Below are 27,518 nucleotides of genomic sequence, written 5' to 3'. Positions count from 1 at the left end.
TATTTACAGGCCGGTGTGTGCGGTGTCAGCGCCCTGCATTTGCCAGGGGGAAGCGGGCATCAAGCCAGTAAGGGTGGAGCCAGTGCTGCGCTCGAGACCGCCAGTGCATCTTCACGGTCCAGTGTATCCTGTTCCCGCTCCTCGCACTAGCCGTGAGGTGCGTATCCTTAGTCTGGCGTCTCCTAAGCCAGCACCACGCACTAGGCTTCCAGTGCATCAGCCCAGTCCAGTACGTCCTGTTCCCACTCCTCGCACTAGCCTTGGGGTGCGTGTCCCTAGTCTGATATCTCCAGTACCAGCCCCACGCACTAGGCTTCCAGTGCATCAGCCCAGTCCAGTACGTCCTGTTCCTGCTCCCTGCACTAGCCCTGAGGTGCGTGTCCCCAGTCTGGTACCTCCACGCATCAGGCTTCCAGTATGTCAGCCCAGTCCAGAGTGTCCGGCGACAGTGCCCAGTCCAGAGTGTCCGGCGACAGTGCCCAGTCTAGAGTGTCCGGCGACAGTGCCCAGTCCAGAGTGTCCGGCGACAGTGCCCAGTCCAGAGTGTCCGGCACCAAGAGAGTCGCCCTACAGTCCGGAGCTCCCAGAGTACAGTCCAGGGTCCACAGTGACAGGCTTCAGGCAGAGGTATTCAGTGGGGGTGGACTGGTCAGGTAGGGGACTAAGGCCTGAGCCTGAGCCACCTCCACTGTAGGAGGTTTGGGGAGGGGGGGTGTAGCACGCTAGCCGTCGGTGACGGCAGCCACCCTCCCTTCCCTCCCTTTAGTTTAGTTTTTTTTTGTGGGTATTTTTGTTGTCAGGTGCATCCGGGATCTGCACCTTTTCGGGGGGGTACTGTCACATCCTGACCAGTAAAGGGGTTATTTGTTATTATAGTTTGGTCAGGACGTGGCAGGGGGTATTTGTTTTATATGGTTTTGAGTGTGTGTTTATGTAGAGGGGCGTTTTATTTATGTTTCTGGGGTTTTTGGTTTAGTTCTATGTTGTACAGTTCTATGTCTGTTTCTAGGGTGTTTATTTCTATGTTTAGTATTTGGGATTGGGGCCTTCAGCTGTTTATTGTTGCCTCTGATTGAAGGTCCTATAATTAGGAGTTTGTTTGTTTTGGGGATTGTGGGAGATTGTTCTTTGTATTGCTGTGTGAGCCTACAAGACTGGTTGTCGTCCGTTCATCGGTTTCTTGTTTTGTTTCATGTTTAATAAAAATGAGCATTTACATACCCGCTGCGCCTTGGTCCATCCATGACGACAGTTAAGACAATACATATTTGTCCTGTTTTTCAGATGGCACGACATTAACTGCTCTGTGCTTCGCCGTCCATGCATAGGCTATAGCCTACTTTACTCTACAGAAAGCCAGCATGTGCAGGCGGGAGTGGAATTAAGAAATTGGTCCCGCGCATACTTCTGTGTACCATGACAGTGAAGCCTGTAACGTTAGAGCTTTATTACTGTGTCCGTGTGAAAGGTAGGGAATTAGCTGGAGAAACTGACAGATCAATAATGTTACATTACCATACTGACTAATAAAAGTCACATTTCACTGAAATAACGTCTGAACTTCAATCTTCAATCGTTTGGCTGATGGTTTCATCCTTTGATTCAGGTCTAGTCTGATTGAGACAAAAGAATAGCTAATGTTAGCCAACTTTTGGCCAGCTCTCTCTCTAGCTGGTACATCAACTGGCAAAAGCTAGCCAAGTTTCTGAAACGGGACGAAACAAATGCTACAAACCATTTCTGTACAAACAGCTGTTACAGATATGAGGTGTATTATTACTATCTATCTGACAGATAGCTGGAAGCTAGAGCTGACCTGGCTGTGGTAGCTACTAGCTAGCATAGCTAATTCATTCACCTCAATTGAGGGGATGAAACATTAGCTAACATTACATGTCAGTTACAATACTAGCTCAGCACTGCAAATAAACACTTGTTTTTAACATCAGTTAACTAAAGAGTAGCCAGTCTCTGCTCTGCTTGATTTTACAACTCGGTGAAAGAGCGCAACTCAGACACACTGAACTATGCTCAACTCACATGTGCTGGTCCAGCCAGCCTTCTAGAAACTGTGCCTTCACACAGCCTGTCAGCCTGTTCTGTGGTGTCCGGCAGGTCCTGAACATTCCAAACATTCTGAGGGGTCCGTATGGTCCTAAAGCACACCGGTGATGCTTTTTGTATCACATTGCAATGATTAAACTGGGGGGGACAAAAATGCAATTTCATGTGGGGGGGACATGACACCTGTCCCCAGTGAAAGTTCCCCCAGTGGTGGAAAAAGTACCCAATTGTCATATTTTACTTTTTATTTCACCTTTATTTAACCAGGTAGGCCAGTTGAGAACAAGTTCTCATTTACAACTGCTTCCTGGCCAAGATAAAGCAAAGCAGTGCGACAACACAGAGTTACACATGGGATAAACAAAAGTACAGTCAATAACACAATACAAAAATCTATATACAGTGTGTGCAAATGGAGTAAGGAGGTAAGGCAATACTTGAGTAAAAGTAAAGATACCTTAATAGATAATGACTGAAGTAAAAGTGAGTCACCCAGTAAAATACTATTTGAGTAAAAGTCTAAAAGTATTGGGTTTTAAATATACACAACCTATCAAAATATTTAGAACACCTACTCAGTCAAGGATTTTTCTTTATTTTTACTATTTATACATTGTAGAATAATAGTGAAGACATCAAAACTATGAAATAACACACATGGAATCATGTAGTAACCAGAAAGGTGTTAAACAAATAAAAATATATTTTATATATCAAATTAACTTTTAAGAAGGCACACCTGTTAATTTAAATGCATTCCAGGTGACTACCTCATGAAGCTGGTTGAGAGAATGCCAAGCGTGTGCAAAGCTGTCATCAAGGTAAAGGGTGGCTATTTCAAGAATATCAAATATAAAATATATGTTGATTTGTTTAACACTTTTGGATACTACATGATTCCATATGTGTTATTTCATAGTTCTGATGTCTTCACTATTATTCTACAATGTAGAAAATAGTACAAATAAAGAAAAACCCTTGATTGAGTAGGTGTTATAAAACTTTTGACCGGTAATGTACTTAAGTGTCGAAAGTAAATGTAATCACTAAAATATACTTAAGTATCAAAAGTAAAAGTACAAGTACAAGTATAAATAATTTCAAATTCCTTATATTAAGCAAAGCAGATGGCCACATGTTCTAGTTTTTTTATTTACAGATAGCCAGGAGCATGCTCCAACTTTCAGAAATCATTTACAAACGCAGCATGTGTTTTGTGAGTTCACCAGATCAGAGGCAGTAGGGATGACCAGGGATGTTATCTCGATAACCATGTGAATTAGACCATATTTCCTGTCCTGCTAATAATTCAAAATGTAATGAGTACTTTTGGGTGTCAGGGAAAATGTATGGTGTAAAAGGTACATTCTTTTCTTTAGGAATATAGTGAAGTAAAATTAAAAGTTGTCAAAAATATAAATATTAAAGTCAAGTACAAAAACTACTTAAGTAGTTATTTACATTATTTTTACGTTACACCACTGTGTGCCCCCAATGCAATTCTGAATTATAATACATCAACAGTGCAATTTCAACTGATTCTTTACTTTTTTGTGTCAAATTAACTAATTATTGTCTTTTGTTGAATTTATATAACAACATTACAACCTTGTTTAGCATGATATATTCTAGTCCAATTGTGGCACGATTCAACTGTTTTCTGCCGGTTTGCATCTGTTTCAATGGGGGACCTTTATTTTGAAGGCGATCCCTCGATTCCACTATTGTTGCTGACGCTAATATTGTTCACAACACACTGGTCTGGTGACGAAGGGGTGGACTGCCTTTTCACATAACAATTACTGAAGCCTATCACATTGATAGCTTCCAATAGTTCATCAATTTGTGAATGATCAATACATTTTTACTACAGGCTCGCGAGATAACAGGACATGTTAGCGCCCGCGGGTTATCTAGCAAGCAATCAACTAGCTAGCAATTAGCTAGTTAGCTGTTTTGTTGCAAAGGAAGAAGTCCACCCGAAAAGAACGAGGCCTGGGGAGAATTATGGCAGCAACGCCGGTAGCTAATCGATAGAGAGGTGAACTCTTCTTTTGTACTCATTATATGGTCGAATATATATTTAACCTCATAGCTAGATGGTTTAGCTTGTCATTGAGTTAACGTTAGCTATGTTAGAACTGCAAGTGTCAAATATCCGAGCTAGCTACACTTCTAACGTTACTTTAGCTAGCTTGCTAACTAACAGCTAACTCTAGCCTCAGTATACACATATACGCTTTATTTAGCTACAGTTTTAACAGCTCTCTTGTAGTACAATACGTTTGATGAGATATATTATAGCCAGCAATCTATTTTCACGTTAAACTTCAATATTCTACACTTTGTTGTGGCTAGCTTGCCAGCTGGAGATGTGTTAACGTTAGCTAGCTAGCTAAGTAGCCACTTAGGTCAAGTGCTAGGCGAAGTTATTTGACAGCTAGCTAGCAAACGTTGGTGAGCCAAAATGTTTAGCATTACAAGGTAGCTAGTTAGTGCACTTTAAAGTGAACATAATTCATATTAATTGATCTCAGGTATCTGCACAGAGGGAGCGTCCCATAATGACACCAACTGACAACCTTGCAGAATTTTAGCAACAAACATAAACAAGAGCCAAATGGTAAAGAACTCTCCAACGTCACTGTCCTCAGGGAATATGCCATATATCTTGTAAGTTTATGTGGTTATGTTTTAACTCTGTGTTTTACTCAGGTTTTGCAAGCATTCAAACATGGGTGACATGAAGACCCCTGATTTTGATGATCTTTTGGCTGCCTTTGACATCCCCGATGCCACCAGTTTGGATGCCAAAGAGACCATCCAGGAGAGTCACGATGAGGCAGAAGGTCAGCTGAAACACACAGGGATGTGTATGGATGACAGCTTATCTGTTCACCAAGCTGTGGGTGCATCTGATGTACCTGCTGTCAGTGTTATAGTGAAGAACACAAGTCGCCAGGAGTCATCTGATAGTGGTGGAGAGAGAGAGGGCCCACACTTTGGACACCCATTGCAAAATGGTTTCAGGGGGTCAGGGGCCGCCATGGAGTCTCATCAGATAGACCACAGTGGTTCTAAGTCTTTTGTGTCAGCTTTGAATGGGGATGGCTCAAGAGGACCCTTAGGGAAGACCCCCGTCCAGCACAAACCTGAAGGAACGCCATCCTTCTCACAGTCCTTTTCCCAGTTCAGCCCCATTTCTAGTCCAGAATCTGAAGACAGCCGAAGCAATGGAGTTGATATCCGTCCAAAACAAGAGAGACCCTACTTCCCTGCTGCCTCTATATTTATGTCTGCAGAACCCCCAATGTCAGACAATCAGAAAAAACAGCTGTCTTACAGCATGTTTGACAAGTGCCATGAAGTAGACTGTGACGTACCTGAGAACCTTCCAAGGAGCAAAGGAGAATCTATCAAAGCAGAGGATACCAGGACAGAGAAGCCTGACAGTAATGTCAGTGACCAGAAGGAAAAGGGAGATTGTCATAGTAGTGCAATGCTCCCTACAAATGATCATAACGATATTGAGTCAAGCAGTAACGTTAATATTGTGGCAGCGTCTAATATGCCCACCTCTCATCCATGTGTCAAAACTCCAACATCAAAGCTATCGTCATGCCTTGAGGCATTAGTTGCTCTAAATGCCAGAAAGGATCCCAGTGAACAACCAAACTATCGAGACTTATCATTGGCTCATGATGACACCATAAAGGTTAGTCCAAAAGTGCCCATATCACCACAAAGTCCCAGGAGTCCTCTTGAAGCTGTGAAGCGGTTAATGAAACCACCTGACAGTCCTGTAAGCATTTGTAGTAACAGCAGTGGCAAGGGATCCCCTGCACTGGCATCTGGCTCACCCCCAGCCATACCGAGGGTCAGAATAAAGACCATTAAAACCACGACTGGGCAAATCCAGCGCACGGTTACCAGTGTAGTACCTGATTCAGAAAACGAGGACGTTCACTCTGTTGAGTCTTCTCCATCCCAGAGTGTGATCGTTGAGGATGCCTACCCTAGTTTGTCTCCCTATCCCTCTCATAATGTGATGAGTGATATTATTGTTGATATGCCCATCAAAAGTACACCAGTTGGTACACCTCCATCAAAGGTTACTGATACTAAATTAGAGGGGAACTCCAAGAGGCCAGGACAAATGCAGTCCGCAACTATTTTTCATAATACAAGTAGTCCTGTTATGAGGTCTATGCCAGTTGCCCAGCATGGGCCTTCTACACAAAAGAGGATTTCATCAGTTCAAACAGGCAACTCTCCCAATACAAGCTTGCTTCCCAAGGCAATGCACTTAGCTAACCTGAACCTAGTCCCTCACAGTGTTGCTGCCTCAGTCGCAGCACGCTCCACCTCCCATCAACAGAGCCAACAACACACACTTTCCTCTTCTATGGTGTGCAGCACTGTCCCATTGGTACACCAAGTGAAAAAAGCTGCCCCTAATCCACGTGCTGCCATTCCTAGCACAGCAGCAGGAACTTTAAACAGACTGTTAAATAATGCCAACCCTGTACCCACATATGTACCCAACCTAAACCCACCACCTGAGAGCAACATCAACTTGCCACCACGTGGATATTGCTGCCTGGAGTGTGGGGACTCCTTTGGGGTAGAGAGGAGTCTTGCTTATCATTATGGCAGGAGGAGTGTGCACATTGAAGTAGCCTGCACCCACTGTGCTAAGACCATGGTATTCTTCAACAAGTGTGCCCTGATGGCACATGCACGGGAACATAAGAACAAAGGTGTGGTGATGCAGTGCACACAGCTCTCCATGAAGCCCATAGCAGAGGGACAGATGTTTGCACCCTTGATCACTGAATCCTCTGTGCATGTGGGCACCCATGTGCCCCCATTATCCTCACCTAAAGCCCAACCAGTCATGCCCCTCTATCCAGACAAAGTCATCCGCCACAGACTCCGCTGCCTCGAGTGTAACAAGCAGCTATCAGACTACAAAGGTCTCGCAGGCCATTACCAGAGGTTGTCGGAAGAAATGGAGGGACTGGTGTGTAATAATTCAATTGAAAATAATTATAATTGCTGAAATGTTCAGTATCATAGGCCAGGTAATAATGAGAGTATTTCTATATGTTTTGCTCTGTGTTCTTTTGTCATATATAGATGTGTAAGGTGTGCTCAATGCTGCTACCCAACAAGTGCAGCTACCGGGCTCACCAGCGTATTCATGCCCACAAGTCCCCTTATTGCTGCCCTGAGTGTGGTGCGCTGAGTCGCTCCGTGGACATACAGAAGCATGTGAAGGAGAACTGTCTTCACTATGCACGCAAGGCTGGCTATAAGTAAGTCATTACTTAAGTATATGCTCAGTGGATACATAATACAAAAGTATTCTTATAATGTTGTCCACCTTTTTGTAAATCCTTTTTCTTCTAGGTGTCTTCATTGTGATATGGTTTTCATGTCATTTAATGTGCAGAAGAGTCACATTGAGGAGAAACACTGTGAGGTCTTCTACAAGTGCACCATCTGTCCTGTTGCTTTCAAGTCTTCTGGTGGATGTCAAATGCATTTGACAACTAAGCACAATGCCAGCAAAGTGTCCCCTCAGTGAGTTTGTGTAACTAAATGCATGTTCTGAAATGGGCATATTTGCTAACCCATCTTGAAGTTTGACATGATTGTTTTCAATGCTATTTATGTTCTAATTGGGTTGTTTTTCTGTTACAGGTTAATCTTCAAGTGTTCTTGTGAGACAGTGTTCAAGAAAAAGCAGTTATTGCTTCAGCACTTCTATCAGAATGCCAAAAAGCGTGCTACCTGTGTGTTCAAGTGCCCTGAGTGCACTTCAATCTTCACCCAAAAGCAGCCGTTAATGCAGCACTTCAAGGTATGGCATCATCCTCATCTTAAATCTAGTCACATTGACATAAAATGGGGCACATAATGCTCTGTCTTTTTAAAAGCTGTCTGTCTATATTACAGGGGGTGCATGGAGGAATCTTCAAAGAGGAGGTGGAGAAAAGCACAAAACCACCAGAGATGACTGCACAGCACCAAGATGTTACCTCGGGATTCCACCAGCCAAAGGTAAACACTCCCATAAAACACTCAGATGGAACCAGAAAAAGGGCCAACTTGGCCGCTCGAGACAGCAAGCCCAATCTGAAGAATGCAGGCTGGAACTGTGGAGAGTGCCTACACTGGCTGCCTGACCGAGAAGCCTATGTCTCCCACATGAAGAAAAGCCATGGGAGGGTGAGGATCAACTTTGTAATTCTATTGCGCATTCAAACAAATTAGCTGTAGCATTTATATTATAGGACAGATGATAATTTGGGGACCACCTCAAATGTGGGATTTACAACCTTCAGGCCCCTTAATGAAATGAAATAATTCCCAAGTCCACTCAACCCTTAATTAAGTAAATCTGCTCTCTGTGCATTCTGTAGTCATTGAAGAGTTATCCATGCCGGCAGTGTGAGAGATCTTTCAATTCCTCTACAAGTTTGAGAAGACACATTCGCAATGACCACGATGGAAAGAAAAATACATTTACCTGCTGGTGAGGGTTTCATCCTGAAATCTACATTACAGGGCCCGGTTTCCCAAAAGCATCTTAAGGCTGAGTTCATCTTTGGAACCATAGGATCCTATTGTTCTAAGATTAACATAGCCTTAAGATGCTTTTGGGAAACTGGGCCCAGTACATTACTTCCTGAAAGATTGGGGCATAACTGGCATGTATTGGCTGCTGGATGGCTCTACAGTAAAAGGACAAACGTGTAAAACCAAAACGGTGGTTACCACATTTTGACTATTTTTAGTATGATATTTATTCTTATTGTGCAGGTATTGCACAGATGAGAGGACAACATTCACCACAAACGTCATGTTGAAGAACCACATCAGTTTGATGCATGGGATCAAAAATCCAGACTTCAGTCTGTTAAAATCAGCCCCTCTGGATAGCAGTAAAGCCTTGGGAGAGGTGATTTTTCTTTTAAAAGTAACACCAGTATGTATGATCTGTCATATTTCATTTGTTCAGCATTTTACACATTGTCAAAAAATACACTGTTTAACTTTGATATGCAGGGACCTGTTTCAAAGAGACCTGCTGTGGAGTCTGAGGGAGAGGGGCAGGAAGGCGCTGCCCTAGAAGGCTCCCCCGCCAAGCGTCTCAAACATCAGTTTCGCTGCTCAAAGTGTGGCTTCACCACAGAGGATGGCACACAGTTCCAGAAGCACATACCTCAGCATAAAACTGATGAAAACACTCCCCAATGTCTGCACTGTGGATTATGTTTTGCATCCCAGCTATCTCTCAACAGACACCTGTTTATTGTGCACAAAGTCAAAGAGCCCGAAGAAGAGAGGAAAGAAAGGATGGACATGGAGTACGAGTGCAGAAAGAAGCAGGAAGAGGATCTGGGGAAAGCAGTGGGTGTGAGTGAGAGGACTTGCCACCACCATTAGTTAAATCTGACCCCCAACAGGCAGAGGATCCAACCAGGTTGCACTGTGAGCCTGCAGTAAGACTGACTGTAAATCCACATACAGCTTTCACCTAGAGTTTCATGGATAGTGTCATCATCAGGCAAAATAGAATCAATGAGAGCAATTTTGAACTTCATAAAAGCTGCGATCTCCATTTCCTTGGGTAATAGTAGTTTAACTTCAGATGCTTGACATGCTGCACTAAAGTGGTACCTTTTTTAAAATTATTTGTTTGCCTTGAAACTAAATGCTTTTTGTGTTTCTCAAAGCCTTGGGACTGGCAGATGTTCCAAATCAATTGAGAAGATTAAATTAATATTGGGAAAAGATTATCATTAATGATTTACTTTATTTTACCTTTGAAGCTTGCATGTATTGTATTAAATGTCTTTAAATGCCTCTGGTACATAACCACAGCCACCTGTAAAGGCACGTGGTTTGGTTCATCAGTATTCTCTAGTGACTCCAGTTATGTCCCTCAGGCTTACCTCACATTTAGTTTCATATCATAATAACTTTGCTTTAGTTTATAACAGCCATATGCTTGGTTTCATATTTTTGGCCTTATAAAATACATAAGATGGAGCTTCAAGCAGGTCATTGCTATACTGATGTTATGTAACAGTATTACAACTTCTATCATACTGTATGTTGAAATATTTACTCTTGCCTAGGTACCATTTAGCACAGATTATATATTTTATATCCATTCCATACCAAAAATAGTTTCACATTCATTTATTATGAAAGCTGGCTAAACTACCCAAATAGCACTTTTCTACAAGATCAAATACAGGTGTTGGAGTTAAATGCCTTGCTAAAAGATATGACCTTTTTTTACTACTGATTTTGTAGCTTGGTAAAAGTGAGTTTTCATTCATTTAAAATGCTCATATCTATATTCATAGTAGTGGTGACTTGTCTTAGTGATGTCATTGATGTTTTTCTTGGTTAATTGTTATCTTTGGTGAGTGTGAGAAAGCATCTGTTTTGCAAGATAATGCAGGGTGTTGGAAGTGGCTCATTGCCAGCAGTGTACTAAGGCAATTAAAAGAGCAGTGATTTAAATGTAAAGGGTTAGAGCATGTCTGAGTGCATGTAAACATTTTGAAATAAGCTGATGATGGAGACCTGTGCAGCTGTTTCTACCTCCATAATATATGGCAGTGATTGTTAAACTTGGGATGTTTTGGGAGATTTCACCTTTGTTGCAAGCAATGTAAAATTCATTGTTATTATTCTCAATGTATATTATCTCCCACAATATTAAATTTTATAAATTACTTTGGAGATTATTTATAGTCACATTGACTTATCTTGTAAACTTTCTATTAAAGTGCTGTATGAACTGTTCATTTTCTAGTGGTTATCTGATAGTCAGTGTTCATCCCAAACAGAGCCACTTAAAACGCAGTGTCTATGAAACTTCACATCTCAGTGTTTTTATATAGCCTGTCAAGAGAAACTTTGTACTTTTGATAATATGTACAATATTATGGACATGTAAGCTAATCCATGTACACAGTAGCTAATGAACCCTTTATATTTGCAGCATTTCTTAATCCATCACATATATATATATATATTCATCCTGCATCGGCCATTGTGCCTTGCTGTAATGTTTACTTCAAATAACTGCAAATAAACATGAACGTGTCAGCATAAGCATCCTTTGTCCTGAAATGATCCCTTCTGGTATGGTTGATATTCCTTCTATGATGACAATGTGCTGGAGGTAAAAAATATGTTGTTTGCCCTTCAAAAGGTTTTTTCTCAGTCTAGTCAAACCAATATGGCTAGTATCTCCCCAACCGACTGGACAATATGACGCGCCAAATCCAATCCCAGTCAAGTAATATGCAGTAGCCAGCGGTTTTGATAATGAATGACTTCATCTCATTTCAATAAACGGCGCGTGATCATATAAATGCTGGTGCTGTGACACGAGAGCACGAAATTCCCAAGAGCAGAGCAAAGGGTGGTTTTAACCTTGACAAGTAGCCTACCATATTCTGTACACAAATACTGTAGTTTTATAAAAAGGATGACGAGAGGCACATTGACCTGCAAATCGGGACTTCTTTCTTGCTTTGTTCTAATCTCATACATAGGTATGACATCTTCGATGAGTCTCAATTTAAATGAACTTAGAAATAAAGTTTCAAACATCAAGGTAAATCAGAGGGGAAGTTTATGGGCAACTGGTAAGTTATTGTCATTTAGAAAGTGTCACTAGCAATTATTTCAAAATTGAGGCTAGAGCAATTTATTACTTTACAATTGAATTTTGATGTCATGTTAGATCACCATAATATGTTGGTTTAGTTTAGTGAGCTAACTCTGAATAATTTCGTTTACTATTTGTGATTAGTCATGTATTGATAACATTTAAAAATTTATATTTTGCCCTTAGGCCATTTCATGGGCAAGAAAAGTGTGGATAGCTCGTTTTTGGAGTCTTCCTTCGGGGGTGGAAAGATCCCTTTTGGAGTTCAGTCTGCCAACCCCGAGCGCAAGGCAGAGAGTTTGACAGAGCTGTTCATTGAAGAGGTGCTGAAAAGGGCTCTACAGACTCCGCTGAAACGGGGCTTCAGATCGGGTGAGTTAAAAGGGGTTTAATGTATCTACTGTAAGTGAATGTGTATGTTGATGTTGGGTTCTTATTGTACATGTATCACATTCCATATGATACATTAATGCGCAAGTTGTAGCCTATACTGTATGTTTGTGTACCCTACCAACAGAGAGTACATTAATTACCGTCTCTGCCTATATCAGCCTAATGCCAGATTGGTCGCAGGCACATGCTGCGTTGTAATTTCCCTTGTGTATTTCGTGTTGACCTAACAGCACGATGTATTTTTATTTCATTTGTTAAATTGTTAGGAGGCGGTTTTCCTGATGAAATTACTGGACAACATTTGAACCAACATAAATAAACTGAGAAGGCACAGGGCACGCAACACCTGTACAGTATCAACCCACAAAGAAGATGAATGGAGGATTTCAATAAAGTGATCATATCGACATTCGCAAGATGTTAATCTAAACCAGCGTTTCTCAAACTCGGTCCTCAGGACCCCAAGAGGTGCACGTTAAAATAATAAACTAATCATCAAGCTTTGATTATTTGAATCAGCCATGTTGTACTAGGGAAGAAACCAGAACGTGCACCCCTTTGGGTCTCCAGGACCAAGTTTGTGAAAGCTAAACTAGCCTAATGTACTGTTTTATTAAAAAGTAATATATATACATATATTTCACCCCATAATTATACACTCTTGTAGTGCTTCTCATATCTGAATAAAAATTGAATAACAAAAATGTTTCATGTCTTGAGGCAATTTAGGTCACAATCACCCACATTTATCATATAAAATAAAGCCTGTCCACTACACTTATTGTTTTAGCAATTAATCGATGTTGTATCAACGCTTCTTTACATTATAAACAAACAATCTGTTCAGCCTTAGAGCATATCCCCTTCACATCACGTAACGCTTTGATTATCAATGATGTGTGATGTGAAGTTATACCAAAGATTATATTTTACATAAACCTTATCCATCTGTGGTTATACACTGAACAAAAATATGAACGCAACATGTCAAGTGTTGGTTTCATGAGCTGATATATGAAAGATCCCAGAAAATGTTTCCATATGCACAAAAAGCTTATTCCTCTCAAATGTTGTGCACAAATTTGTTTACATCTCTGTTAGAGAGCATTTCTCCTTTGCCAAGAGAATCCATCCACTTGGAATATCAAGAAACTGATTAAACGCATGATCATTACACAGGTGCACCTTGTGCTGGGGACAATAAAAGGCCCCTCTAAAATGTGTAGTTTTGTCACACAACACAATGCCACAGATGTCTCAAGTTTTGAGGGATCGCGCAATTGGCATGCTGACCAGGGGCGGAGCCAGAGGGGTGTCCGGGGTGGCACTGGATACCCCCGACAACTGATTGGCCACCCTAAAATTTCATTCGTTACTGGCAGTTTGATGCTGATTGACATCTCATTTCACCTCTTGTTGAAAGAAGCATTTATTTTGACGTTACGTGGCGCATTTTTCAAATCGAGGATGAGGAAGAAAGAATATTAACGTTGGTTGTGAGATACAGAAGAATAAGAATAAGAAGAACATACAGAAGAAGAATAGATAATATTTCCACAGCTTCACAAGCTATTTCTGCGATTGGCGAAAGCATCATATTTGAAGTAAGTTTTAAGGTTTAGCATCGGGTTTAGGTTTCCTGAACAACTTTTACGAAAGTTGAGTCGCTGTGTAAGTTAACTTTAAAACTTTGGCTCTATTAACAGACAGTTAATCAGATAAGAGAGATCGGTTCCCAATTTAGCCTAACATTATGTTTACATCTGTGCTAGTAATACACGCATATACAGTGCAGTGTCGTAATTACAGTATACGAATGTTTAGCTAATGTGGGGTAACTAGTAGGCTACAGCTGTCAGTGTTCAGCAAGTTAACGTTCAGCAATTTGAAATCCATTAACTCACTTAGATTTTCGTACTTGAACTCAAAACCAACAATTGTTATTATCAATCTGTTAATGTTACTCAAAATATTACCACAATTAAACATGAAAAGAAAGGGAGAGATATCAGACTTCTTTTTAAAGAAGCACAAACAGGCAGATCAGGTGCAAACAGACCCCAGCCCTTGCATCACCACTGGACCCCAGAGCAACTCCCTACCTGAGGCTAGTCAGAGTCCGTGTGGTCAGACTTCACAAGGACTGTCTACCACCACCAGGTCAGAGCATCTAGCAGGCAGTCAGTCACATGCCCAGTTCAGAATTTATGTTTAGCTTCAGCTTGTAATAGATTATTTTGTCAGATTACGCCTCACTTTAAAATGTTGGTTGTTGATTCATGTGTGTTTTTGATGGCTGTGGCATTTTCATTGTGATTATACACTAATGGTTCTTGTGTTATTTTAATGTAATAGATGTATCTAGGGATGACACAGAGCAAGACAGTGAGCCAGAGCTGCCAGGAGATGTCAACTGCATCAAGCACCAGATATGCTGTCCAAAAGGACCCAATGGTAGGCCAGGCCTATACTTTAAACTACACATTTTAGTTAGCAGCTGTTAGTATCTAATCTTGTGGATCACTTAATTATACATTTCCATAGAGATATGACACATTATTTCACGTGTATTTCAGACATTTCAAGATCCAGAGAAGAGGGTCCTGTACAGCCGTGTTTGAAAACATTTCCCAGAACTCAGCATGGTACTAGGAAAAGGGCTTTCAACAGCTCCTGGTATAAGGACAATTCATGGCCTGAATATTCTGTAAGTCAAGATTCTACTTATTGTTTTGTATGTAGGCATTTTTCTCTGCTCAATGCATCTGAATCTGTCTTCACATCACAGTCAGGTTTTTGTAACTGGAAAAAGGCGCTGTTTAAAGAGTCTGGGTTTAAGCTCCATTTGAAGGCAGAGCATCATATCAATGCTATGTATGCTTGGAATCAGCATAAAAGGGCTATTGACAGCAACTCATCAATGTTAGATGTCAGAAATGAGGACCGGAAAAAGAAAGTGGAGGAAAACTGTACTGACATTAAAACAATTGCAGATGTGCTCCTATTAACTGCCACTCAAAATATAGCGCAGAGGTCATCGGGAGTCTGATGACTCTCACAACAAGGGTCATTTTTTTTGACAATCTTAGAAGAAATAGCAAAGCATGACCCTCTCATAGAGAAAATTATGAATGTGGCAATGCTAAGTACACAAGACACCAAATCCAGAACAAAGTTCTTGAGGGCTTAGCTGAGAGGGTACAAAGGAAAATATTAAGAGAAGTAAAAGAAAGTTAAGTTTTCAGTGTAATTGCAGATGAAACCAAAGATTTAAAGAAAAAATAACAAATATCTTTAGTTGTGAGGTGCTATTACAACGGGGCCATCCACGAAAGCTTTTTACACTTTCAGTCAGCTGAAAGCTTAGATGCAGCAGGTCTCACAAAAATGATAATTGATTGCCTTGAAAAACATGGTCTGGAATACAGAAAGAATCTTGTCGGGCAAGGCAGTGGCGGTGCATGCGTCATGAGCGGAAAGCATTCTGGTGTCTGCACGGATTAAAAACAGTGCAAGATTAGTATTTTTTGTGCACTGTAATGCACATTGTTTGAATTTGGTTCTTGTCGATGCTGTAAAATCAGTGCCTGAGGCAGTTAACTTTTTTGCTCTCCTGCAGAAGCTTTATAACTTTGTATCTGGCTCGTACATTCATCTCAAGTGACTTGTAGTTCAGAAAGAGCTGTATCCACAGCAGCAGCCCAGGGAACTACAGAGACTTACAGATGTAAAGTGGGCATGCAGATACAGTACATGGCATGCTGTAATCTGAGGGACAGTCTTCCAGCAGTTCTGAGAGTGCTACAGGATATCACACTTGAAAATAGTGGTGATAGATCAGTGGAGGCAAGGGGCCTTCTTTCCCAGATAGATTTCCATTTCATAGGGCTTTTGGTTACCTTTTGTAAAGTGCTTGGTGATGCCAAATGTCTTTCTGACATGCTCCAATCAAGCTCTCTTGACCTAGCAAGGGCTGTGTATCTAGTAGGTGCCCTTACAGACACATTACAGGACTACAGAAGTGAGGGTTACTTTGGAGAACTATGGAAAGAGGTTGAAGAGATGGCAGAGTATTGCAAAATAAGTGTACAAACAGTGTGCAAAAGACAGCCTAAAACAAGCTTAAGATTTCACGACTCATTGAGGATGAGCACTGTAGGACTGAAAAATAGTGACAAAAGTGATGGTGAGAGCTTCCAAAGAGCTGTCTTTTATCAGGTGCTTGACAGTCTCACAGCTGAGCTGCAGAGGCGTTTTTCAGAGAAGAATTGTGAGATAATGCAAGGGGTCCAGTCTTTCGACCCAAAGAGTACAACATTCTTGAATGAGGAGCCTTTGAGTCAGATTTAGAGGACCTCAAACATGAGGTTCATCAAACCAAGTGGCTTCTTGATAGGAGAGAGAAAAGTGGAAGGGACAGACCGTCTACTCTCCTTGACTTTGTTGTGTTTCTAGAACCTCATAAAGAGGTCTTCCATGAGCTATTTCTACTTTGTAAGATTTCTGTTGTTACACCAGTCAGCAGTGCTTCTTGCGAGAGAAGCTTCTCAGCTTTAAAACTGATTAAATCCTACCTTAGGACAACAATGGTTGATGACAGGTAAAGTCACCTCAGAATTCTCAGTGTTGAGTCAAGGAGGGCACGCTCCCTTAACATGGATGAGTTTGTGAAACATTTAGCCAGTTCTCACCAGAACTGCAGAATTATGCTGTTTTAAATCTACCTAGGATAATTTGGCACTTAGGCGGTCCCTCTGGTCATGATTAAAACCTGCATTGTGTACTAGCTAGGACACCGACATTCTAAAATGATAAATCCAAAGGGTATCATGTCACACAGATTTAATTTGGTCTTGATTAGGACAATTCCAAAACTTTTCTTTGCTATTAGTTAACATAATATATATGAGCATAAATATGATACTGTAAGTTTGTAATATTGATGGGCACCAAAATTTTTTATATTTTTTATGCCTGGTATGTCAAATTGCAGTGTGTTTTTTTTGTAAATAAACAATGCAATTTATGTAACACACAAATGCTATCTTATCTCCTTGGTGCTTGAGCTTTATTTTCTGACAATACTTTGGATGTTCAACACTTATAGACCCAGATTATATATTCATGAAAACAGAGTGACCCAAGTCTCTTCAGTATGTGAGTACAGTGTGTGTGTGTGAGAGAGAGAGAGAGAGAGAGAGAGAGAGAGAGAGAGAGAGAGAGAGAGAGAGAGAGAGAGAAAGAAATTGAGCTGCAGTTCTAAGGTAGAGACAGTGACTATTCATAGTATGTTGAAGAATTATAGTGAAGTAACCCTTTTGGACCACACTATCTGCCACATTGAAGAACCCCAGGTTAAGTGAAATATCACTTCTACCTCTAATCAGCAATCATAGGATTCATTCATGCTCCTTAGATGCCAGGTTAGGGTTACACACACATTTTCTGTCATGGTCTATTCACCCCCTGAAGTAGCCTTGGCCAACCCATGTATACAACTCTAGTTCTGCCACTGATGCTGGCTAAGGGAATGTCCACCAGAACTGTTGCCAGAGAATGTAATGTTAATTTCTTTACCATAAACCGCCTTCAATGTGGCTTTAGATAATTTGGCAGAAGGTCCAACCAGCTTCACAACTGGCAGACCACGTGTATGGTGTCATGTGGGCGAGCGATTTGCTGATGTAAACGTTGTGAAGAGTACTGCATGAAACTACGGACAACGAACACAATTGCATTTTATCGATGGAAATTTGAATGCACAACAATACATTGATGCGATCCTGAGGCCCATTGTTTTTCAAGGTATCTGTGACCAACAGATGCATATCTATATTCCCAGTCATGTGAAATCCATAGATTAGGATCTAATGGCTTTAATTCAATTGACTGATTTCCTCATATTAACTGTAACTCCGTAAAATCAATGACAATTTTGCATTTATATTTTTGTTCAATATAGTAATGACAGTGATAGACGAGTCGGGCGCGCCAGAAACCTGGATCGCGAGCCGACCACTCCATTTCACACCATGGATAAAAGCACATTGAATTAATTTATTCCCAGTATGGGACCTCCAATGTGTGCACGCGCCCCCAAAAATGTAGCCTAATCATAGAATGACATACAATCTCTTTTAATTCAATAGGATCTCTATAGGTGTAGTAGTAAAGATTTGTCATTTAACTTTTAAAATGTAACCTTATATTCTGGCGTAAACACATTATGTTTTCATCTGATTGTCAAACAGTCACTTCAAATGGCTCCTTTACTAGGCTACACGTTCATCCACTCGCAACATGTTTCCAACCTCCAAACAGTGGTGAATGGAAAGATACATATTTTACACAAAACACCAAAAAGTGTAATGACATTTCGAGATTGTCATTAGGCCAGAATGCTGTCCGCGCGCATCTCGGTGTCTGCCAATCACCTCTGCCTTGGCAAAATGTAAATGTTCTCTTAGAACCACATCGGATTTTGGAGTTTAGGCTATATCACCAGTTTAAGTCCATTTGCTAATTTCTCTGACATAAGGTAGCCTAATAATAGGCATCGATAATGGTGTTATAGTCCAGTTTCCTGACATTTTGTTTGAATGATTGTGACAGACTCATGTTTTACCGGTATGGCGTACCACCACTATTTCTTTTGCAGGCGTGCGCGTTCACGCGAAGGGGGAGCTTTTCTGCACAACACCGGGACGTCATACCTGACGGACCATACTTTCACCACCGGCTTCACACCCAAGATTGTGGAAGGCGAGAAAAAACAACTAACCAATGGTTTCCACTAGATAGAACAGCCACAAAGTCAGAATTGCTGTCCTAAAAATTATAGAAAACAAAAATTCGCTTTTTTGTCTTAATTTGATGTTAGGTTTAGGCATATGGTTAGCAGTGTGATTGCGATTAGGTTTTATATCAGGTTTTAAGAAGATACTTTGTGGAAATAGTTTTTTCTTATTTTTTACTTTATGGGGTTGACTGGCTGTGGTTATAACTTCCGGATACTACTTCCGGGTTTATGCCTAGCTAGTTGCATGTGTTTTTAGCATTATGCCGCTCATAGTAATGTGTGGTTTTCCATGTAGTGGCAAAACACGAAGAGCGGTGGAATTACAGCAATACTTTGAACAGAATACAGAGAGAAAGGTTCACAATGTAGGGGATGGAACGTTGGGAATTGAGAAGAACGCTGTATACGCAGGTATGCTGAAAGTTAGCTGATTATCTTGCTACAGTTGTTAGCTAGCTAAACGTCTTAGCTAACAGTAGCTAGCTCACATATGCCTTTCAACCACAAGAGGTTGGTGGCACCTTAATTAAGGAGAACGGGCTCATGGTAATGATTGGAGCGGAATGGTATCAAATAGACGGTTTCCATGTTTTTGATGCCACTCCATTGGCTCCGTTTCAGACATTATGAGCTGTCCTCCCCTCAGCGGTCTCCACAGCCCAACCACTTTGTTCTGGGCAATGTTGCTGTTGCCATGCATGTAGCCTACACTCCTTTCTGTACCGACTGTTCCCGAGATTATAGAAATATAATATAATTAATTGTAGTTCTGTGGTTCTAACTTGCTGTTCTAGCATAGCTAGCTAACGTATCAGAAAACTAGTCTATATGGTGTGAACATTTGCCTCATGCATCACGACATCTTCGACAATACAGTTGATCAGGCTGTTGATTGTGGCCTGTGGAATGTTGTCCCAGTCTTCAATGGCTGTGCGAAATCTCTGGATATTGGCTGGAACACTGTCGTACACTTCGATCCAGAGCATCCCAAACATGCTCAATGAGTGACGTGTCTGAGTATGCAGGCCATGGAAGAACAGACATTTTCAGCTTCCAGGAATTGTGTACCAATCCTTGCGACATGGGGCCATGCATTGTCATGCTGAAACATGAGGTGATGGCAGCGAATGAATGGTATGACAATGTGCATTCAAATTGCCATTGATAAAATTGTGTTAATTGTCCGTAGCATATGCCTGCCCATAACCACCATAGGGCAAACCGCTCGCCTACACGATGCTGTCTACCATCTGCCTGGTTGATACCGGGATTAATCTGTGAAGAACGCACTTCCAGCATGCCAGTGGCCATCAAAGGTTAATATTTGTCCATTGAAGTAGGTTACGCGCCAAACTGCAGTCAGGTCAAGACCCTGGTGAGGACGACAAGCACGCAGAGGATCTCCCTATGACAGTTTGTGCAGAAATTCATTGGTTGTGCAAACCCACTGTTTCATCAGCTGTCCGGGTAGCTCGTGTATGACCATCCTGCAGGTGAAGAAGCAGGATGTGGAGGTCCTGGGCTGGCGTGGTTACATGCAGTCAGCGGTTGTGATGCCGTTGGACGTACTGCCAAATTTTCTAAAACAATGTTGGAGGCAGCTTATGGTAGAGAAATTAACATTAAATTCTCTGGCACCAACTCTGTTGGACATTCCTGCAATCAGCATGCCAATTGCACACTCCCTCAACTTGAGACATCTGTGGCATTGTGTTGTGTGTGACAACTGCATATTTTAGTGGCCTTTTATTGTCCCCAGCACAAGGTGCACGTGTGTAAGGATTATGCTGTTTAATCAGCTTCTTGATATGCCACACCTGTCAGGTGGATGGATTATCTTGGCAAAGGAAAAATGCTCACTAACTGGGATGTAAACAAATTTGTGCACAAAATTTGAGAGAAATAAGCTTTTTTTTTTTTTTTACTTCAGCTCATGAAACATGGGACCAACACTTGACATGTTGTGTTTATATTTATGTTCAGTCTACAACCAGTTAGCACTTTGGACATTTCTGAGTTTCCTAGTTCCAACTAGCACGTGAATGCAGCATGTGCCAATATTGACCCATAAATTCCTCCCCTTATGTATTAACAACAGTGAAGCGATAGCCAATAAATAGGATATTGATTGTAGTTCCAGCTCACATATTAACATTGTTGATATATGTGTCACAGATTCTCAGAATGAGAAAAATGTAAGAGGATCTCTAAGAGCTGAAGCAGAGAGGTGAGTGTACTGCTCATAGATTGTGTAACGTTGTGTAACGTTGCTGCCTCTATTTCCAGAATCAAATTTGATTTGTTTTGAAGTTACAGATAAGAATTCATAAAAAATGTTGCTTTATTGCATTAGGAGAATCAACAAAGAGGATATTGTAATTCTGGATTCATTGAACTATATCAAAGGTAAATGTTCATTTGTTTTTTTATAATTGATTTTGATCAATATTACAAATAAAAGTGTGTGGGTGGCTATGGCAATAAGGTGCCATAGCCACCCAACCTAAAAGTCTTTAAATTTGTGTTTCTTCTATTGTAATCCATTAGGTTACAGATATGAACTTTTTTGTCTGATCAAACACACACAGACGCCTCACTGTCTGGTATGTAATATGTTGTTGATGGAAAACATGATTTTAAGTGGCTGTGCATGATACCCCTTGGGGTAGAATAGCCATTATGGGTGGGTGGAGTTTGCACTCTGTTTCAAATTTAGGAGCACCATGGCGTACAGTGCTTATGTCGTTTAGGTGTACGCTACCATTCAAAATATGCTTTCTTTAATTCATGAGATTTGTTTTCTCGGTGACACTGAGATTTACCTCTTTTAAATGTACCATATTTATTCATGAAGGTTTACTGTTTGACGTCAGCCGAAGTGAGCTCAACATGGAACACAGAAAGGGATGTTGAAGAGCAGTACACTCAGGAGATGTAAGTTACTTTCCCTTGGACAATTTTTATTTTGCTCACATGATTTATAAGAGCTAATGACAGTACTGCTCAAAGACCCGCCTTGTTCTCAATGAGTCATTGTATGTCTAAACAACATAGCCATCCACATTTTAACAAATGCAGACTACTTTTTGAAAACGTTTTAAGATACCATTGGTGCCTAATTCTTGCTCATGTTGTGTTATTGGCAACATTTAATGTATTTCTATTCGGTAGGGAAACACATTGACAAATTAAACAATTGTCTGATGCATTGCACTATAGTGTTTTGTAGTTTACGCTAATTTTCAACACCTGTCCCTAAATAGGTTTTTATGGAAACAAAAGGAAAGAAATACATAATCAATAAAATAAATCACAATCTCATATCAGTACATTGCATTTGTAACCTTTATTTAACTAGGCAAGTCAGTTAAGAACAAATTCTTAATTACAATGACGGCCAAACCCGGACAACGCTGGGCCAATTGTGCGCTGCCCTATGGGACTCCCAATCACGGCCGGCTCTGATACAGCCTGGAATCGAACCAGGGTTGCCAGCGATGCAGTGCCTTAGACCGCTGCGCCACTCGGGAGCCCTGATTTACAATTATATTTTAGTCATTTACATTATCACCATTATATGCACAATGAAAAGTCACAGGCTTCAATTAGATGCATGAGTGAAATTCCATTTGCTAATGTGACTTGCAGACTCATGGTCTTTGGTTCTGCTTTTGCTTTCACAGCCTAGATGCGCTGGTGCTGAGATTTGAAACTCCAGACTCCAGGAACAGATGGGACAGCCCACTTTTCACCGTTCAGAAAGAAGACACACTTCCATTTGAAGCCATCTCTGATGCCATCTTCAAAAGGAAAGCACCCCCTCCTAACCAGTCGACACAGAGTGTAAGAAACTTGTTTACATGTATAAATCACAAAGTCATGTTTCTGCATGCAGTTGGTAGTTTCAGGTTTTAAGTGAAGTTTTTCATCCATCTGTTGCAGCAACCACTGTCATCTACAAACTTCTTGTATGAGCTGGACAAAGTCACACAAGATGTGTTGATGGTGAGCCTTCATATTTATCAGTAACTTCCTTTTATTGTTTTTTCAATCCCTGCATTGGTCACCCCCCTGCTGTTTTCTTCTGTTGTTTCTCTGTTTTTCTTTCAGGATCATTTGTTGAATTGATTATTTTTTAATGCACAACATTATTGCTTCAGTTGTGTTATTAAATACTGTCTGCAATGCTGTCTGTTGGAAGAATGTATATTGACTCTTTCTGTTTGTCCCAGGCAATTCTCAACTCCCAGAAGACAAGTGTTCCAGGGGATCTCATTGCTGTTCCAGGAGCTACAGAAAAGATATCCTTTGCCACATTTTGCATGTTGCTCACATATACCCCCCTCCTCCTTCTAAAATGTATTATTTATTTGACAGTCTCTCATTGATGTATTCTTTTTATTTTAATCACCACCTCACAACAGTCTAGCACAAACAGGGGTTAAAGTAATCTTTTATCAAATAACTGGACCTCTTAGCATGGGGCTGTGGATAAATGGATATCCATCAAAGAGTATATTTCATTTGATGCAGTTGGTGGCGCAGCAACTGAGCCACCAGAAAGGTCTCGCCATCAAGCACATAGGATGTTTGAGATTGGGACCAAATCATTGGAAGCATGGCGACTGGCTTTTATCAGGATTCCGAAGCAGACTCAGAAACCTGTACTTTGTTGTTCCCCCTGCAGCTCACTTTGAACAACATAGCACAGGCAAAGTAGTGCTAGTGGAGTCTTGAACTACAAAATGTGAGTTGAATATTGATTGTCTTCAGAGAGATGACATTTCTTCACAGCCTTCTGAAAGCATACATTCATCTCTTCAAATTGTGGTTTCGGGACATAAAGGGGCCGAAGCCAAATGTATTCGATACCGTAACCTTGCTTTCAGCTCTGACACATCAGAGAATTCATGAGTGTTTATCACTGTGTTTCCTTAACCTGATGTCAAACATAGAACTGACCAGAAGTCTAAACATGGCAGAGCTCCGGAAACTACGACGCCAGTTCATCAGCTACACCAAGATGCACCCGACAGAGAATATCGGACACATTGCTAACATGTTTGTACAGTATCTAAACAAGAGTATACATTGATGACTTTTTATTTTAACGCCTTTGGTTCAGGTCAATAAAATTAAGGGAATGCCTTGTATGATATATTTACATTGTCTGAGACAAGTACATTCATTTTTAGTATCTTTTTGTGTTTGAGGCTCCATCGAGGTTGCCCTTTTGGTATGAATCAAAAATTATCATATTTAGCTGTTAATGTTTCACAAAATTATATAAGACCGCAAACTTATTACAGAGTAGTTATCTGGCAGGTTTTTGGGGTAATCTGTAACAGTCGGTCTATTAATTAGTACAGTATAAATATTCTTTATCCAGCTTATTTTTGTCCTTATTAGTTAGGAGGCTAATGCAAGATGTTTCTATTGGGGTTTTCCCCATTTGTTTAGTATACTAAGCAGTCTTTACACTAAGCAGAGATTAAAGTGACACTGCATGACTGCTCAATTTCTTAGTTTATAATATTTTATATTTGTCAATACGCATTGATTATTGATTTCATTTCTATACTAGTCTAACATTGTGGGTGCAATGTATAATCCATTAAATTCATAATACAAAACTACAAAACCATACACTGACATTTAAGAATCATAGCTGAATGTTTTTTGAAACATGCACTACCCTGTACAATAGGAAAGTCAGGGATTTTGTTAGCTGTTTTCAGTGGGAATACAGCACAATACAAAATGTCAGTTCACTTGTGGCTTCAGTACTCAAAGCAGTGGGTCTGTGGGGATGTACAATGAATTGGCCTGCGGCTGAATCTAGTTGATGGTCCCTGACGTAAGCAGGATAATTCTATCCTACTGCTGAGACTATTTCAGAGGTGTTTGATGCTTCATTGTTTTAGCCTGACGTGTGACCACTTCCCAAGTTAGGCTTTGCTGCCTGCTAATTGAAACACTTTGTCTTATCAATTACATTAATGTCATCGTATGCCTGCTGATGCTACTGTAATTGCAATAAGGGCTTGTTTGAAAGAGTAAAATGTCGATTTTGATGAGAGCAACACTGACATTTATTTTCTTGAATATTCCTAAAGCATTTAGAAAGCTAACATGTTTTCCTTGTGTAGTTCTATTCCATCTCAGTGGTTTCTCATTAATGACCAGTGAGCCCATAGGCTTTGCATTATCACCCTGTGCTTTTCAGATTGCCTTGCCTTTGTTCCTAGGGAGACATTGGAACAAAGTCCACTCTGTCAATCATTCAGACTAAATGCAGATGGCAGTGGACAAGTCTTTGTGCTAACCCAGTTTTTTTTTTTTAAGTCCCCATCCCCTTATTAGTACCTCCCTGACCTTAAGGCTTCCGCTCCAGGTCCAACGTGATCTGAAAATGGTGTAGGCTACAGAATAACAGGATGCCATAATACATCTATTTTATTCTCCTTACCTTATCAATTCATGTAGAGCGGTCCATTTATTTTATTCTCCTTACCTTATCAATTCATTATAAGGTTGCAGGTAGCCTATTGGTTTGAGTGTAGGACTAGTAACCGAAAGGTTGCAAGATCAAATCCTTGAGCTGACAAGGTAAAAAACTGTCGTTCTGCCGCTGAACAAGGCAGTTAACCCATTGTTCCTCATTGAAAATAAGAATTTGTTCTTAACTGACTTGCCTAGTTAAATAAAGGTAAAATAAATAAAATCTAGAGTGGTCCATTTATTTGGATGCTTTGGAACTGTCTTTTTCGATCACCCAATGAGCTATGCCAGTTTATATGGCTCTATAAGTTATATCATACTAGATTTCTGGTTTAACCAAGTTCTGTTACATAGCTATGGATTAACAGCAACTTTCTCTAATTGGCTCAAATGTTCTTGTCCTGTACTTCAACCTTGACCCTTGGCTCAACTTGACCCTGGCAAACAAACAGTGGATTTGTTGATTAGAAATCTCCTAAACCCTTCTAACCAGAGGAAAACAGGAACATCCTGACTAAGCTGTACCTCTTGAAAGACCGAAATAATCTTTTATGTAAGAATTAGCAAATTTATGCTGCATGGTGTAGAATGTTATTTGATGAATCAGACTGAACATGCATGACATAATGTGATTTAAAAAATGGTTTGCTTCCATCCTCTGGGGCAAAAGTTAAACTTGGAGTTTGCTGTATAGTTGTATTACTAAGGACCATTACCTTTGCTCTTATTCTACCAATTATATTTTCATATGATTAATCATTTTAGAAAAACTTTACGTGTATAAAAGTTGAGTACATTTTAATACAATTGATGTCGGTAAAGTACTAAGAATAACAAATACATTCTAATTAACATGTAAGCATGAGGGTAATCAAAATTATAATGAATGGTCCAATTTACAGTGAATACACAACTTTTTTCTCAGTTATTTTCCCTGGCAGGATGGCAGTGCCAAATAGCCTGTCCCAGTGGCTGAAGAAAGGTGCATAATTACTGTTGGGCTTCTGGTGGTGCATGTCATGAGCTGGTGCTCCTCCTAACAGACCAAATGGTACCAGGTGGTTGAGAGCCCATGGCAGGTCATAGCCTATGTGGTCCTCCACTGACATCCAGATACTGAAGATGGTGACGCACCAGGTTGTAAAAGGGTGGCATTTCAGCAGGATGGGGTCCAGGTTGCTCCAGAATCCCACTGTTAACAGTTCTGGAATGCTGATTTGTTGGGTGTTCCAGGAAAAGGGTGCCATGTATTCGTGGTGGATGGCATGGACCCACCGATACAGTTGTGGATGCTTGTGGTGCACAAAGTGCCACATATAGTACTGGGTGTCAAAAAGAAGAAGGGCAGCAAGTCCATCAATGAGAACCTCTACCATAGTTGGAGCACTGGAAGGCAGCGCCACTGAAGGCATAAAGCAGGTCTGAGTCAGCACAGCAGGCAAAACAAAGATCAAGTGGTTATACACAGCCCTTCCGAAGCTCTTTGCCATCATCCTCATGGTTGGACGTCTCTCTTGCTGGATCTTGTAGCGGTGAATGGAGGGGACCTTGTCTCCCAGGAGGTCTAGTACAGCAAAGGGGAGACTGGAGAAGAAGTAACTGGAGAAGCAGAGTATGACAGGAAAGAAGGGAGAGGAGATGAGAAAGTAGTGGTTGAAAAGGAAATAGTCCCATAGAGGTTGCAGAAGCCTATCGGAGGATCTGGAGAAGGTAGGAAGCTGCAAAGGCAGCTGAACCTTGCTGATGTTCAACATCCTGGTTACTCTGGATGCCTGTGGCTGTAATGTGCAGAGAGAAGACATTCTCCCTTTATATAGTGCTGAGCTAAGGACTTGGCTCTCACATCATTGAGACAGCTGTTTTTTACATATAATTTCAACAATAAGTCCTTCTCTGGTGGATTTTGTTAATCTTCCGGAACACACACAAACCTTTCGACACTGACCAGTTCCAAGTTCGTGCCTGCAACACTGTCCTCCCACTGGCAGTTTATCCCAACAGGCAGCTTATTAAAAATCAGCTTATTAAACATGGTCATATTGTACCAGATACAGATAT

The 27,518-nt window shown here is 40.7% G+C and overlaps 3 protein-coding genes and 1 long non-coding RNA gene across 7 annotated transcripts; 3 read left to right on the top strand and 1 right to left on the bottom strand.

Moving 5' to 3' along the window:
- Nucleotides 1-3,804: 3,804 nt before the first annotated feature.
- On the top strand, nt 3,805-11,205 carry znf592 (zinc finger protein 592). Of its 3 annotated transcripts, none has more exons than XM_014124829.3 (10): nt 3,805-4,105; nt 4,602-4,687; nt 4,780-7,087; nt 7,204-7,382; nt 7,477-7,650; nt 7,771-7,930; nt 8,026-8,130; nt 8,493-8,605; nt 8,893-9,031; nt 9,139-11,205. In XM_014124829.3, the coding sequence occupies exons 3-10, from the start codon at nt 4,799-4,801 to the stop codon at nt 9,517-9,519; spliced, it is 3,540 nt and encodes a 1,179-aa protein (XP_013980304.2). In that variant the 5' UTR covers nt 3,805-4,105; nt 4,602-4,687; nt 4,780-4,798; the 3' UTR covers nt 9,520-11,205. The 3 variants fall into 3 exon arrangements, with proteins under 3 accessions (XP_013980304.2, XP_013980302.2, XP_013980303.2); XM_014124827.3 differs by having other exon boundaries at nt 8,026-8,298; XM_014124828.3 differs by lacking the exon at nt 4,602-4,687 and having other exon boundaries at nt 8,026-8,298.
- Nucleotides 11,206-13,581: 2,376 nt separating this feature from the next.
- LOC106561162 (uncharacterized) lies at nt 13,582-14,608 on the top strand. Its single transcript, XR_001318744.3, has 3 exons — nt 13,582-13,764; nt 14,187-14,320; nt 14,516-14,608. It is a non-coding gene; the product is annotated as an uncharacterized LOC106561162 (long non-coding RNA).
- A 4,311-nt stretch (nt 14,609-18,919) lies between these two features.
- kti12 (KTI12 chromatin associated homolog) lies at nt 18,920-25,038 on the top strand. Of its 2 annotated transcripts, none has more exons than XM_082956565.1 (9): nt 18,920-19,370; nt 21,135-21,186; nt 21,313-21,365; nt 21,507-21,562; nt 21,814-21,893; nt 22,643-22,802; nt 22,902-22,964; nt 23,192-23,263; nt 23,914-25,038. In XM_082956565.1, the coding sequence occupies exons 1-9, from the start codon at nt 19,220-19,222 to the stop codon at nt 24,052-24,054; spliced, it is 828 nt and encodes a 275-aa protein (XP_082812691.1). In that variant the 5' UTR covers nt 18,920-19,219; the 3' UTR covers nt 24,055-25,038.
- Nucleotides 25,039-26,247: 1,209 nt separating this feature from the next.
- Nucleotides 26,248-27,445, bottom strand: ch25hl1.1 (cholesterol 25-hydroxylase like 1, tandem duplicate 1). Its single transcript, XM_014124887.3, has one exon. It carries the CDS (start codon nt 27,260-27,262, stop codon nt 26,357-26,359), a length of 906 nt encoding a protein of 301 aa, XP_013980362.1. The 5' UTR covers nt 27,263-27,445; the 3' UTR covers nt 26,248-26,356.
- Nucleotides 27,446-27,518: the final 73 nt, after the last annotated feature.

This window comes from Salmo salar, chromosome 10 (assembly GCF_965601325.2).
Source record: "Salmo salar chromosome 10, fSalSal1, whole genome shotgun sequence".
NCBI lineage: Eukaryota > Metazoa > Chordata > Actinopteri > Salmoniformes > Salmonidae > Salmo > Salmo salar.
Note: the sequence above shows the minus strand (reverse complement) of the source record. Positions and strands in the feature narration are given on the sequence as shown.